The sequence below is a fragment of the Calidris pugnax genome, unplaced genomic scaffold (genome assembly GCF_001431845.1).
Source record: "Calidris pugnax isolate Ruff unplaced genomic scaffold, ASM143184v1 scaffold31, whole genome shotgun sequence".
Classification (NCBI taxonomy): domain Eukaryota; kingdom Metazoa; phylum Chordata; class Aves; order Charadriiformes; family Scolopacidae; genus Calidris; species Calidris pugnax.
In genome coordinates, this window is record NW_015090786.1 from 8,570,485 (window position 1) to 8,586,401 (window position 15,917).

Below are 15,917 nucleotides of genomic sequence, written 5' to 3' on the forward strand. Positions count from 1 at the left end.
TTTTTTTTTTTTTTTTTTTTTCTTTTGTGCATAAAGAATGACGTCCTTTTGAGCACGGGGCATTGGAAGATCAAATAACCAAGTTATTTTCTTGCTCTACAAAGAGGGTTTCAGTAAGTCATCTAGTTTTGCTCAGTATGGTAGCTTGGCTAAAGCCATAATCTGTAATTTATGATGGATTATGGCATATATCCTCATGCTCTTTTGCAGACAGATGTGAGCCAGCCTGGCGAGAAGCTGTTTAGGTTGAGGCCAAGATCAAGCTGTTAAATTGTACCCTTGTCATGGCTTACTGGTGTAGACCCATCAACTGGGTACATGGCTTTTGGGCATCTTCAAGTGTAGGTGGTGGAAAAAGCTGATGTGCTCCTGCAGAAGACTGGGAGCCTTTTTTGATAAGACTGTAAGAGACTGGTATGGCTTGTCTTAATTCACTGGAGCTTAGAGGTGACAGATACTTATGAAGGTGTTGAACTGTTGCTTCAACTGGGGTTTTCTGCCTGGGGCTAATAATAATTAGCGATCACACAGGGTAGGCCTGTCAACTGCTGCTGTCTGGAAGTGGGAGGCTTGCATCAAGTCTGAAAACTAACCACCACGAAGGATACTGCCTTAACTCCCCTGATGAGGTAGGGGGATCACTGGTGCAGTTCAGCCTCACTGAGCTCTCGGTTTGGATCACATTAACCAACTTTCATGCACAGCTCTTTCATGCATAGCTGCATTTGCTTCATGGACAATTAAACACTTGATTACACATGTGTTAAAAACCCAATCACTGGCAAACAGAGAAGCTTGGTTTCCCTTTTTTGGTTCGCTAGAGCCAAACTGCTCACCATGTTGAAATGTCTCTAACAAACCAACTAATGTCCGAATAAGATGTTGTAGTGCTTCCTATATTAAGTGAGATGTGGCTTTTTCTGTGAGAGGGCACCTAGCTGATGTGCTGTCGGAAAATCCAGTTGACACAGAATTCCTCAGCCCTGTAGGAAGTGTTGCATACAGATATGTTTTTTACAGTGCGCAGAAAATTTTCTCCTGTGCTGGAGAGAAAGCCTAACAATCCAGTTTATGTTTAAACTTCTATTTTGCACAGCTTTAGAAGCCATTCAAATTACAATTTCATGTGGCTTCATTTCACTAAGAAATATTTCTTGTTTAAATGGAGGGGAAGCACAGTGCTTGTGCACAGAAAAGGTACTGAGAACTGGCATGTTTGCAAAAGTGTGTGTCACAAAGGCCTTTACCAAAGTTTCTGGATGTTTCTTTGTGGACACGATGCTATAGAGTGTACCTTTTTGCAAAATTAAACCTTGTGCTGGTATAGCCAATACATTTATTTCTGAAAGTGGAAGAAGTTCTTTACATGCACCTTTGTACTAATAGCATCTGTAGGAGTTCGTGATCAAACACTGAGTTGGGAAAGACTGCTTTATAGTTTACCAAGAGGATCCTGTTCAAAAGACTTGGTCCATCTATAATGCAGATATGAAGAAAGTGTAAAACTGGTTGCACATCCGTCTTGCTTTAAAACATTCACCTGCCCTATCCTGCCGTTTGCTTTTTTTTACAGAGGCTTGTTTATGCAAATATGGGCCTTTTTGATTGCTTCTTTGGTACTGGTGGTTAGTCTGTAAAGGTGTTGTAAGTTGTTTCTCACTTGCTGCACAAATACAACTTGTAGTTGAAGTTCAGCCAGCATTGGATTTATTCCTGTATGCTTAATGTAATTATTTCTGTATGAATAAGGTACTGTTTTAAAAAAGACACTGCACATAGAAACATATTGAGTGTTGTAGTGCTGTCCTTTTGTGGGAATACTTAATGAATCTACACCAACTGAAAGCAAACCCCAGATTTTATGTAACTCTCACCAAGGCTATGGATCAGTTATATCTAACGAAAAAGTAGAGTTCCGTGTTGAGATATTTATTTTTTTTTTTCCACTTTCTGCATTGCTACCGGAGTTCTTACATGAGACGGTTTCGAAGTGTATCACAAATAACTAAATCCAGCCAGAATAGGCAGTGCTTGCCAACATATGCCTATATGGACTTAAGGGTTTTGAGGTTAGGTATGTCTTCTATTTTCCAGGTAGACATGCAGAGGAAGATGGAGCTAAACCTTTCTCAAAACTGCTAGTGAGTTTGTAGCACTTCCTATTTTTTAAGTCCTTAAAGTAAGCAGGTACGATGTGCAACACTAATGGGTCTTGTAGAGTCCCCTTCAAGTATTGAAGATTTTCTTCTGTACCTCTCTATTTGGATTGAAGTCTTATTGTTTCTTGTGGTGGCAAATTACATGTGGTATCTCGGGTGCAGGGAAGGGGAAAAGCTGCAAGGTAAGTACTACCCAAGGCTAATGTCTTCGGCCAGAAAACAACGTCTTTTGAGTTTGCATAGAAACTTACTACCTGTCCCCTGGTGCTGGAAAACCAAAGTTCCTACTCCCATCTGGTAAGCAGTTGTCACTATATCTCATGCAGAGATCTTGAATGACAATGCCATGGAATATTTGCTGACAGTTTTGCAGAAGTTTCATAGTTTGCGGGTAGTAACTTTTTATTTCCAAGCTACAGAGTAAGTACTACAAAAGGCTGTAATGCTCAACTAGAAAAGCTGTTGCTTAGCAATGGTGTGGAGAATTCAAAAGGCAGAGAACGTAGAGTAAAAAATTGTCTGACTACTCAGTAACCTAATGAATGAAGCTAATGAATTTGTGGTTTTGCACTATAAACTTTAATTTTGCTTGATGCTGTTCATACCTATTAGAAACGAGTTTTCGCTTCTTGGTAAATAAAATAGATGCTCCTGAAGTCCAAACACCTGGTTGCTCATGAAAAGGCTTCTGTGTTTTGTTTTTTTTTTTCCAGCCAGTTTGTACAGCTGAGTGAAGGAATACTGTGCTGCTGGTAGTGTAAATCTTGGATGAAGGCTTATAGTTATCCCAGGAGGCACTGGATTGATTTGAACATACCAGGAGTAGTGGTATGAATGCTGTGATATTACCAAGACACAGACCTTGCAGTGAAGGTGCTCTGCTTTGTCTTTGAGGAATCTAACGAAGTAGCATCACCTGCATCACCTGTAGTCTTCTAGCTTTGTAGAAAAGCGTCTCACAGAAATAGCTTGATAATGAACAGTGGTCTAAAGGAGTGTAATGTGTTTTTTCTCTCAATTTTTGAACTTCCATTGTTACTTGCAAGCTCTCAGTAGGAGAGGAAGGTTATAAAGTATTGAGTTGGAGATGATGCAGTGTAGGTCTTGCCTCCATGTGACCTTGGTTGAGCATTTAATATACTTTAGTACAACACCCACTGCCACTCTGGAAGAAGAATCTGTGTATTGAAATTTTTGGTATCCCTCAGATGGAGGTACTGATAATCAAGCTTGGGCAAGAACTTCGTAAATATGCTATCCAACAGCATTTTTATTCCAATACATTCTCACAAAGTCTTGAATCCCTGTGAAGTCACATTAAAAAAACCAAGCAAAGCAAACCAACAAAAAAACCCCAAGTAACAACCAAACAAGACAGTGATTGAATGAGTTTCTTTAAATACACAAAGCACGGCTCCTGGGTCACAGCTAAACCAGCAGCCATTCCTATGGACCCTAAATCATGAAATCTCAAGCCGGTAGGAGCCAGCGTAGCAACTGTAGCAGCTGGATGCTGACTCTCTGAGTAAACACACAAATACCCTAGGGTCTCAGCCTACTTGTGTTGTGTCTTTGCTGTCACTGTGCATGCCACTGAAGTGAGAAGACTTTGATTTATGAATTGACAATTGTGTGTCCCTGCAGACCAGGTTGCATCGCAAATAAGAATTGCAGAAGTGTTCCTTTTCTTGTTCTCCTTGTTTGTTATTACTGTTTTCTCAAACTTAGGTACTTTGGCACTCCATACCAAGTCTTCCCTCATTTCACAAAAAACTTCAGAAAAAAGGGCAAGCTGCTTAATTCTCTTTCCTTTCTCTGCTCCTAGACTTAAAGGGGTTTTTTGCATCTCGATTTTGTTTTTGGGGGACATACAGAGCTGTGTGGGATAGACTGAGGAAAAGGTTGGAACACTGTATGGCCTATGCAAGACTGTTGTAACACAAGAGTAACTGCATTTTGCATGAGTGTTTTGTGTGTTGTTAGGACTGACCGGGTATTTTCTATCAATTGCTCATAGTATACCATATTTCTCTCTTTAAGGTGTAACGTAGTCTTGAACAGCTCCAATTCAATCCTGTGGCTGCAAAGTAGACATTCGTATCTACAACTCTGTCTGTGGGCTGCTGATAGCCATATCACTACATTTAACTTAGACCAAGTGACTTAGTTCTGGGCTATTTGTAGTAGCTTTAGAGGGTTGTGTTATAGCACCGTTGAACTCTGTTGCAGCGTGCTTTGTTGGATGAGGGCTCCTCAGTTAACCAGTGGACATCAAGTGATGCTTGTGCCCTCAGCTGGGGATATTTCATACCTCTGAAAAACCTTGAATGGGAGATACCATGACCTCCTGACCTGGAAGATGGGGCAGTGTGCTACGTCAGCAAATTTGTGAATGGTACAAAAGCAGGAAGTGTAGTTAATGCACCGGATGAGCCACAAAGATGATTAAGGGACTGGAGCATCTCTTCTGCAAGGAGAGGCTGAGAGCGCTGGGGTTTAGCCTGAAGAAAGATGCCCCGGAGAGGATCTGATCAACATTTATAAACATATGATGGGAGCGTGTAAAGAACGTGGCTCCAGACTCTTTTCAACAGTACACAATGAGAGGGCAAGAGGTAATGAGCACATTAAGCTGGAAATCTTACCTAAGCATAAGACAACACTACCACACAGTTACTGTGAGGATGGCTAAGCACTGGAACAGGTTACTTGTGTGGAGTAACCTGTTCTTTCTGTCGTTGGAGATACTCAAAATTCAACTGGGATAGGGTCCTGGGTAACTTGCTCTGGGTGACCCTGCTTTGAGTGGGGAGGGTTGGACTTGATGATCTCTAGAGGGTCCAACCTCATCCAGTGATTTGTGTAAATGCCTCCTAGGCTTTGTTCTTGGCTATAGTCCTCAATAGATCCATTTATGCCAGTTTGTAATTAGCTGAAACAGAGCATATTGGCAGAGTGTGTAGCCAGAGAGAAGGTGGTGGTGTTCATCATCAAGTGCCTTTGACTTACTGTGTTTTTGGCTAGGTAGAAAGTGATTTGTCTGTAACAGATGTTTCTTCCTTGTGCTCAGGTTCTGATCTCGTTTAAGTCCAAGAAGTGATAGAGCAAATCTGTACTACAAATCTGAAGTACTAGAGTGCATCTGTGGATGCTTTCCCCCTGGTGATGGAACATATGGAAATAATGCTTATCTTGATTTAGATAAGCAATTGCCTTTCCTGTACAATCATCCATGGTTAGTAGGAGTAGAAGCAGGCACGTAATGTAACAGATCTTACAATCTGTCTTTTCTAGCGCTCTGTAAGCCTATGCAGAAACAAATGAAATGGAAAGCTATGTTAAATGTGAGGTTAGTAATTGCTAATAGTTTGTCGTTTTTAATCTGTACAAGACACTTGTAAAGAACAAAGCATTAAGAAGGGGGGGGAAAGAAGTGCTGAAGGGAGGAGTGCACAGAGTATGCAGCAGAACGGTTGCTGTACCTTTTTCCCTGTGGTCAGATGCACTCCTAAACTTCACTCAACTCCTTTGTTTTTTCAGCAGCCCAAGAAAAGTGGAGCAGTGTCCCACTGCAGCTTTTGCTGAGGATTCTCCTAGGAGAGGAGGGGTTGGCTTTTGTCTGGCACTGGTCGTGGGGACTCTTGTCCCTTACTCAATCTCTTTTCCTGGATGGTGTTACAGGCTACTCTTGGGGATATTTGTTCCTACTAGTAGCTGTTGCAACAGGGATGAGATAGCGGACAGACTTACTATTTATTTTTAACTTGAAATTAACTTATTTCCTTCAGCTGCGAATTCTAAACCTGGTTAAATGATGAAACTCTCCCATTTTTTAGCTTTGTTTCTTGCAATTCAGTCTGTTACTCTTTTTTATATGAACTAGAGGAAAAAACCCTCAACATTAAGTCCTCTGACTTGTTAAACAAAATTTCATTTTATTAGTGCAAGCCTGTGAGCCTCCTTTTCACTTACTTGTTCTTTGATTTCTTCTTTTATCTGCTTTTGCTCCTGGAATGCCAAGAGCCTTTTTCTTTGCCATAGGTATTGCTTTATACGATGGTATTTTAATAATTATTTTTACTACTTTGTGTGTGCTCTGCTCCTTAATTATCAAATAGTTTAAAAATGAAAATGTATTTTTAACAGAAGCTCTTCCAGCTGTTAGTTTTTCTCCTCCCTTTGATTGCAAGCTCTTTGAAATTGCTGTAGGTATTTCTGTAATTGGATGTCTGAGACCTGCTTCAAAAATGAAGATACTTTAAAGTGAACTAGACTTTAAAATCTTAGATATTTTAGCAGTGACTGAGTTTCAGAGTTGATTTTACAATGAAGTTAGGTTTGTGCCATCCTTTTTTCCATTGCACCAGCCGAGCGTGTTCATGCCCTTTATGGGGGCTCCCTCTAGTGAGCTATTCTGAAAGTCCTTTTTCATCCAAGTTCTGAAGAACTTTCCGTGTTTCCTTTCCAAGAGTGGTTTTTGTTTACTAGATCTAATGCGTTTTTCTGCGTATGTGTAAGATGTACAGGTCCTTTTCCTTTGGTACGAGCTGGAAGGAACTGTAAAGCTGAGGGATAGGACTGCCTCTTTTGCTATACTTAGTGTTAAGAGCTCAGCTGATGAACTCCACACTTCAAGAAAGATGTGGCTAGAGCAAGCTCAGAAGTGTTGGGACCTGAACTAGGGCTAGTTAGGCAGAGGAGGAAAGTTTGAGAATTATTTAGGTCAAAAAACTGGCAGAAAGGCTGAGTAAGTACTTGGGGAAAAAACTCAAAACTTAGTCTTAGGAAGCACCTAGCATGAAAGCAATTCCTTAGGGTTCTGTTAGGTCCACACCTGCTTCTGAATATGCAGATTTTTGGCATGTGCATGGGGTTGCTTTACACCTCAGTGTCTCGCTTTGCAAATTTAATTTAATTTCTTTTGAATGAATAGGCTTGAAGAGACTGTAGTTATGCCTACAGTCACTTTATGATAGTTTCTATTATATGATATGAGTGGAATTGAGAAAGGCATTTCAAAAGTTTGTGAATATTCCATTTACCTTCCTCCTTAACAGTTTCCTTTGTGCCAGTTAATTTTTTGAACTCCTCTGAACCTGAAAGCTCTAAATGGCTGTGAAATCTGGCTGTATGGGTGATCATTGCTTTGCTGATGCTCTTAGTCCAAGGTCTTGATTAAGTAGGGCCTTTTATTTCAGGGGCAGGGCTGGTGTTAACTGATCCTGGGAAGTCATCTGGGATGAAGACTCCGGGATTGCACTGTCTCGGAAATCAGATAGCCAGACTTTACATGAATGTACCCTGTAAAATTCTCCTTTAACAAAACAAAAAGGGTTTATTTGCTTTTGTCACGCACACATAATTGTAATGAAATATGTGAAACATTAATGTGCTTAAACTGCAATTTATATTCATAATCCTTACTGTTCTTAATACTGTAATACTATTCATAACCTTACTGTTCACACAAATAACAAATTCTGAGATTAAGGAAGAAAAATGAGTGACAAAATTGACTGGGGGGAGGTGGGGGTCAAGATGATCAAACTAATGCTGGTTGTCACTGCTTTGAGAGCTCACCTTGTGCGTGTATGGATATATATTTTATTTTAGGAGCACCTCCCAGTAAGCCTCTATTACTACTTTTTCAATGGAGATGGACATGGGGCAGAGTCTTACTCTAGAGGGAAGGAAAGTCCCAGAAACAGTCTGCTCAAGGGTACACAAGGATAAAATCCCAAATAAAACAGAAGCTATTGCTCATACTTGATACTGCCACAATCCCATTTGAACAGTTATTTTGGCATTTTACTAGCCGTGACTTGATTAAAACTGATGATCTGAAGGCACCCAGGCTTCTTGCACAGGTGCTCAGTGCATGTTTGAGAGCCAGGAGAGCTATGAAGGAGATGGGAGAAGATCTTCCAGCAGGGAGGGAGTCTTCCCAGGCAATCTTCACGGCTCAGCTGTATGATTTTACAAATCTTCTAGTGCCTCCTAAATTTTACGGTAGCTCTGCTGGTGTTCCTATGGAGGTACTTCAGAAAATTCAGTCTCTCTTATTCTTTGTCCTGAAATTTTTGTTCGGACTGTAGCTGTGAACACAAAAAGTTATTTTCTTGTATTGGAGTCTGTGATGCCTCCATCTAAAACAGAGATGGAGTTTGTCATGGCCTTGATGTAGTGTGGGTTTAGTTGGTGGGAGTTTTTTTGTTTGGTGGTGTGTGATGTGTTGGTTTTTGTTTTTTAGGAGTGGAATATATCTGAATATTCCTGGCTCTTCACCTGTTTTGCCTTTAAGATGCAACAGCCATTGTGGAGACAGACTTGAATGTTTGATTTGCTTGGCAAGCATGTTTTCTTTTTCCTAAAAACTTAAGCCTTTTGGTCTGCGGACTCAACTCCTGTTTTATATCTTGTATTGAAGACTAGGTTACATAGCAACCCCTTCAGAGGATTTATTTCTTGAGGATATATGTAGAGCTTTTTCATTAGTGAGAGCAAGAAATATTCTCATTATGCTACAAGTACAAGGTAAATCTATCACTGCTAGGGTTTTTATTGATGTGCTAGTATGTACACATGGTGTTTGTCCTCTGCGAAATATGCAATGCCTTGGAATTGCTGATTTGTCCTTGCTGAATTACAGTACCATGAATGACAGGATAATACCTACAGTATTTGAGTTTTATTGGGCGTAATTGAGGACTGACCATACTTATTCACAGATCTGAGATCCACCATTACCTTGGGAAGAGACTTTGAAGTAAATGAGTGCAGGTTGGTTTTTTTTAATCTGAGAAGCAGACACAAATGCTTGGTGAAGGAAGAGATGGGAGACAAAGGTGAGAAGTGAATTATTCGTAATGGCCAGGAATGACTTTGCTGTCCCTGCCAAGATGAATAAATTGATTACAGGAGAAGAAAATAACCCAAATCAGATATCAGTTTTGACTTTGTTAGGAAATGTTGTCTGCCAGCCCCAGAGATTGAACAGATGGCAAAAGAAAAACAGTCGTCTCTCCTACAACTATTTGTATGCTATTGGGATTACTTTTGTAATCAGCAACATATTAGTGGACCTGTTGAGTGCCTTTGCAAACAACACTTGGCTCCCCGCAACTTCCATCAGTGTTGAGCATCCTTCTGTAAAAACCAGAGCGAAATAAGGTAAGGGCAAGCTCAAATCCTCGGTTAAATCAGACTTTTATTGAAAGAAATGAAGGTAGTCTATCAAAGATGTACAAGGCAACATGTGCTTTTACAGCTGAACTCTAAAGACAGAGGTCATGAGGGCTCTTCCAAGAACTGTGGGGCAGGTAAGGGGTTTGCTGAAGAGGATGTGGTAGATCATGTAGGAGGGGTTTTTTTGGTGTAGGTTTTTCTTATGAGGCAGTGAATTTACTGATGCATTTTCATGGGGAAGGAGTCTCAGGAAAACCACGCTCAAATATACTCAGTCCTTGCAAAGAGTGAGAGCTAGAGGCAGGCTTGTGAAGGCTGTGGAGGACAGAAATGAGGAGGCAGCACCAGTGTGCACAACATCATGTTGTGTGGCACCCTCTGGAAGAGTTAGGTGACTTTGCTGGTGAATTGACTAAGGGAAATCTCTGGTTTCACTCTGACTCAAACTAGTGATAATGACAGTTAACTTCTTTTTTTATTGTGTGGTTTCTCTTCTCCTCATGGCTCTTCCTCATGAATTTTTTCATATTGTATTGGTACAAATACTTTAGTATCCAAACTGTATTTTCTATTTAAATTATTTTAGGTTAGAGTGTTTGGTGTATTTGGCTTGATGATAACTACTGTTGCAGTAACTCAGGCAGAAGGTGGAGGGGGAGGATGATGGTGTGTATTTTAAATTTGGCAGAGCTCCAGCAGGACGCTCACTGGGGAGAGATGGGGAAAACAACTGTCCTACTTGCTGGCAGAATGCAGTTAACATGAAAGCAGATAATAAATCAGATTCTGCAAGTCGGTCACAGAGGCTGATTTTTATTTTAGTACATCTCAACAGCTAACTGCAGTTGTTACCTTCTGAGGAAAAATGAGTGAACAGTACAACTTTTAAGTTAGAGTGTTAGAAACTTCCTAATAAGATAATAAAAACTTGATACCTTTCCACATAAGCGCTTCCTTTGCTTTGGCTAAGAGACTGAGGGTGGTCTGGTGGCCATGGAATAGTCATTCCAGGAGCCAAATACTGAAATCAAACTCCTGAATACACACACTTGAATACAAGACTACCTTTATGCTAGTGTAAGTCACAGCAGCAAAGTATCTTCTGCTGGAAGTGGTGTGGATTTTGCTCTAGGCGTGTGATAGCTGCTCTAAAGCAGAGTGGTTACTTTGGGGTGGTTGAGTAAATGATGATTTCTGATATCAGTCCTTTGTGCTGAAGTTAGAAGAGGAACCCCTAAAATAAACACAACTTTCTTATTTCTGCATGGAGTTGCTTGTAATTCTGATGAATTTAAGCAGGTATACTCAAATTTGTGGAAATGGATTAAAATGAAGGCTGATGTGAAACTAGAGGGTCTGATTAGTTTGGACTCCCTCTACCCTCTCACTAAATCTTTTATTGAGGTTTTTTTCTTACAAAAAAAATCACTTGTTTTGAAGATGGGGAACTATTTCCCACTTAAATTGTTACTTTAGCAATTGAGTTCTATTTCTGACCAATATATGAACCCAAACCTCTTTAGACTTGGCTTGTGTCAGAAAGAAGTAATTTTCAATACTAATAAAAAAATCAATTAAGCAGTCATTCTGTCTCTCATTAGTTCTTTGCTAATGATGTGAGTGTCTAACAATACAATGTTAAACTTTAGGCCAATGTCTTTGTGGAGATACAGAGTTATATAGAGAGTTATATATAGATATATAGAGAGAGTTATGTAGAGATATATAGAGATATATATAAAGTTATATAGAGAGATATATAGTTATAGAGATTGTGATGCAAATTTCACTGAATTTTTAGAGTTGGAAGGGACCATAGAGATCATCTAGTCCAACTCCCCTGCTAAAGCAGGATTGCCTAGAGCTAGAAGTGAATGAAGTGGTGATGCAAAAATTAAGAGCTTACTGGAATAAGTGACCTATTATAACGGTTTAGCAATGAGTCTTTTGAAACCTAATGTGTGTTGTGTCTTCACCCCCCTACCTTCTAGTTGAGCAATTTAAGATATCAAAGCTCCAAGTTTAAACTTGCTGGTGTTATTGTTCAGGTTTTCCTTCTCCCCACTACTTGCTGCCAGGGCTAGTTCTGAGTTTCAGGGCTGTTGGCTGATGGCACGCATTGCTGTATATGTTCTGAATAACTTTGGTTTGGATAAATTACTGCTTCAGTGGGAGGGTTACCTTAACTAATTCTTCTCATTTTTCATAACTTGCACCCTTGTGGTTACCAAATAGATTATTTGATGGTTCTAGCTCCAATAATTTGTATGCTTGTACAGTTTTTTAATCAAATGGCATCTGGGCAAGGAATCAGTGCTTCCTAGTAGGTTGTATTTGAAAACAAGTGAAAACCAAGCGTGATTTTAGGGAAACACCAGTATCTTTGGGTAACCAGTGCCCTCTCGAGGCAAAACTGAAAGATGCTGCAGTCTGACAGCAGCAGTGTAACTGGAACGGCTGAAACCTGCTCTGGACTTCTAAGTAGTAGTCTCAGACCCACGTTTGTAATCTGTTTTTACTGCTTTCTTGTTTTGTAGGCGAAAATGCTAAAGAAGATCTGCAGGGGAAGAGAAGTCTGAGTGAGAAAGTTTCTCTCTATAGAGGCGACATTACAGTGCTTGAGGTTGATGCCATCGTTAATGCTGGTAGGTGGTTAAATGTTTTGTGTTGTTGTGTCTCTGCAATCCTTTATGTTCCAGGTTCAAACTTTGAAAAGTTGCATAAAATTGGTGTGTCCTGTGGAAGTCTCTTGGAAACTACACCATTTTTTCCCAATTTCTCTATATTGCATCTGTTCATCCCGCGTGCCTTTACTGTGAGACCATTGTGAAACTGTAATAGCATAGTCACCAAGGAAAAAAAAAAAAAAGACCTTGGATCTATCTTTTGACTTAGCTTGAGTGGCTGAGACTTAACACTTCGTCTTGCAAAAGGCTGAACTTTGATGCTAACCTACTGCAGTACATTCTGGTCTGTTTTTATAAATCAAGGTAATGTAAAAAGCCTAACAATAAGGTGATAGGAAAAATGAGTTTCTATTTTATGTGGCTTGAATATTTGCTTTCTTGTAGGGAGAACTGCGTCTTTCAAATTTCTGGTTGTGACCTACGGCGTTTTAAATGTTTTTAATACCTCTCCTCACTTAGTGACCGTGTCCCCATGTATGTATGTAGCTGAGGTGAAGAGCTGCACATTTAGCGGAAATAGGCATTTCCTATTATAGCTATTATATATCCATTAATATGCTATTAATTTTGTGCATTAGGTTATAATAAGCTAATTTGGGTGATTGGGAAAGACTATGGGAAAGTTTCCGCCTGCGCACATGCCTCAGCCTCTTGCCTCATGCCTCTTGCCTGCACTCCTCACCCCAAAAAGAATATTGTCCTTGTTTCTTGAGGCTGGAAATTTTTCCCCCCACAGTATTTGGCTGATGTTGTCCTTAGTTGTTGATTAATTTGAAAGAACTAATTTTTGGTGGTACTTGTTTATTGGAAGGAAACATACTTCTCTGTGATAAAGTGCTGAGATTCACAAGGTTGTATCAGCCAAAATTGATGTGTTTGCTTATCACAGTGTTAAGCTGTGTGGAGATACTGGCTCGTGTCTGTAAAGAATACAGAAATGTCTGCTCACGTAGCGTGGAAGTCAGTAAACAGTGTTTCTTGCATTGCTTGTTTTTTCTTTCTGCTTAACTCCCCACTTTACAGTGGAGACAAGCTACTGGTTTTGTGGAGTACAGATGGAATCTTTAGTTATCTCAAAATACATTTTTGCACTCCAACAAGTAACGAGGATGATATTTCCATGCAGTTGTTTTTAATTAAACTTCTAGTTTAGTGGTGCACAAAAGCCTTTCTACATTACAGACAAACAGTATGGGTAGCATCCACGTAGTACACAGTCCTCTCCTCACTGTGTCAGTGAGGCCTCTGAAGTTTTACTCTTTTAATTTTTCTCCCACTGATTCTTTCAACATGACATTTCCAGTAGTACTCTTTCTGACTTCCTTACTTGATTACTGTACAGTAAGTCAATATTAGCATACTTCTCTTGATTTTATATTTAGATTCTCTGTTCATAGGCCTCCCTTGGATTGCAGGCTGGAACTGGCTGCAGATTAGCTTCAGAATGGGATTACTTTGGTTTCCTTATTTAAAGGGTTTTTCTCCCTTTCTCTTGGAATGTCCAAAAACCTGTATCTCAGACTGCCAATGACACTATCTACCTGTAAACTTGCCTGCCATCCTGGTAAGGAGTGCATCTATCTGAGCAGAAATGAAAAATGTAACCCAGCTAAAATCAATGCGTATTAATGTGGAATCTTGAGGAAGGATTAAAGACCTCTCAAAACCACACAATAAAACTGAGCTGAAACACTTTAGGAGTAACATAAGGCTTATTGAGTATCAAGAAGGCTTGGCAAAAAGAAAGAAGTTGTTTCTATTTATATCTTCTTTAAGTAAATTGGAGGAGTTGGATTTGGGCATAATGAGAGATTCAGATTAGATGCTGGCAAAACTAATTGGAAGGGACAGCGATTTTCTGCTGTATCAGGCTGATTCGTAGCAGCAGTGTTAGGTCAGGACGTTGGAACAAGTGGGTTTTTGAGACTTTTCTAGCCCTTTTCTTCTGTAATCTCTTGTAATTCCTAAAGTGCACAATATATTAACTATTATGAATTGCTAATATTCTTAGATTAAAATACTAACTTATAGTTACCTTGAAAAATCAAATATTCTCTATATGTCAACGCAGTAATTAAAATTTAAGTGTAAGCCTTTGATTTGTTGAAGGTTTCAGTGTTACTTTTTTTTGAAATTAAACCTTTCAAACTTACTGTGGAGGATAGCTGGAAAGCTAAGTGAGAAGGAAGATGTTTTGGTTCAAGATAAATATTATTTATGTAAAAAATCCAGTTGCACTTCTGATTTTTATTTTTTTTTAAATCAAAAGTTCGTGGGAAATTGTAGTGCTTCTTGGATGGTTTCTAAAAACATGTTTCTGCATTCTGACGCTTTTGCAAAGAACTCCATTATTTTTCCTTCTTCACTTAAAATTTTCGAAGCTTCAAAGAGATAAAGCAAAAGGCAGTTATGTCCTGTTTCTCCTTTGGAAAGCTCAGTCTTGAACTGTCTCATGGTGTAACTAACGTAATTGCCACAGCATTAGCTCCTGTGAGGAAGCTGAATAAAATGCAGCCTGTCGAATGCGGAACCCGAGATGGACTTTTTAATGGTAAATTTGTGCAAATTCTTTTTATAAGTATATGTAAAGCCTTTTGGCTCCCCTGAATGTTAACGACTGACACTCTCCCTAACCCAGGGTTTGCAACTGGCAGGACGAAGGAAGGAAGGAGATGTTCTTGAGACTTTCTTTCTGAGTTTAGGAATTCCGCTGACTATCTCCTGTAATAAAAAGTTTAATATACAGCCAGTCATAGCATTAAAGCCACAGGAGGATACTAACGGTTTGAATGTTTTCATTTACATTGACTTACACAAGTGACAAAATATGCTGTAAGTGAAGGGAATAGTATGGCAAATTCTGGGGCTGGGGAAGGGTTCCAGGTGGTTCAAATAGTCTCCAGATTTGGCTACCAACATCTTCACAAAAAATCCTTATATTTTCTAATACCTGGCTGTGAGGGGTAAGTGAGCTGTAAATGGATTTACTTGATTAAACAAGGGTGTGAGAATACACACGGTAACTTGCCTGTAGTGCTGACTTGGTGCAGTGCTGCCCTTCTCTGGGCATCCAGTGTGACTCTGTTCAGAGTATGGCCAAGTTTATTTCTGACCTATGCCACACAAACACTTCTGTTAAATTTAGTAGCTTACCTTACGCTCTGAATTCTGTTTCGCCTTTGAGTTTCTCATACATAAATAAGCCAGTTAAAGTGGTAACTGAATTTGTTTCGTTAGGCTAACAAAGGTGTTAATGGTGACCTTATGTAGCTAAATACCAGCATGTCACTGAGGAGCACTGCTACGAAAGAATCCCCTTTTCTCCTAGGCTTTAAGTAACGTTGTTTGTCTGTTACTTTCCAAAAATGTTTTACAAATATTTTATGCTAAAAGAGGACAACTGTGGAAACAGTGGAAGTAAAAGGTAGTGTCTTTGCTCATTGTCAAAGCAACTGCATCAAAACAGCCACTTTGAAATCATTCACAATCCGATTGCAGATCTTTTTTTGGCTTTCTGAAGAGAGTGAGAGTTAACCTGAGATGCAGCATGATGGAGAAGATAGCTGAAAAAGGCAGCTGATAGGTCATTTTGCTAAAATCGATGTCAATTATCTACCCCTGTAAGACTTCTAGAAAAATCTTATTTTTACTCCTATATGCTTTTCTGCTCTTTCAGTATTACACTCCAAGAATGTGATTAGGCTGTTCCTGAGGCATGTGCTTACTGTGTAAATCCATGATAATCGGCCTTTTTAACAAATTAACTATTCCTGGATGTCACTCCACCCTGATGCCAAAAGTGCTTCAAGCCAGATAACTGTAATTAGGTGACTTCCAAATAACCTGTGGGATCTGAGCTTGGTGTGTGTGGTGTGTATGTCTTTGG

The 15,917-nt window shown here is 39.6% G+C and overlaps 1 protein-coding gene across 5 annotated transcripts in view; it reads left to right on the forward strand.

Annotated features, from left to right (window-relative positions):
* The window catches only part of MACROD2 (MACRO domain containing 2), an 897,605-nt gene that overhangs the window by 12,389 nt on the left and 869,299 nt on the right, over positions 1–15,917 (forward strand). For all 5 annotated transcript variants that reach the window (XM_014966420.1, XM_014966421.1, XM_014966424.1 and 2 more), the window contains exon 3: positions 11,882–11,989. In XM_014966420.1, the coding sequence (XP_014821906.1) occupies positions 11,882–11,989 (108 nt within the window). The remainder of the gene's footprint in view (positions 1–11,881; positions 11,990–15,917) is intronic.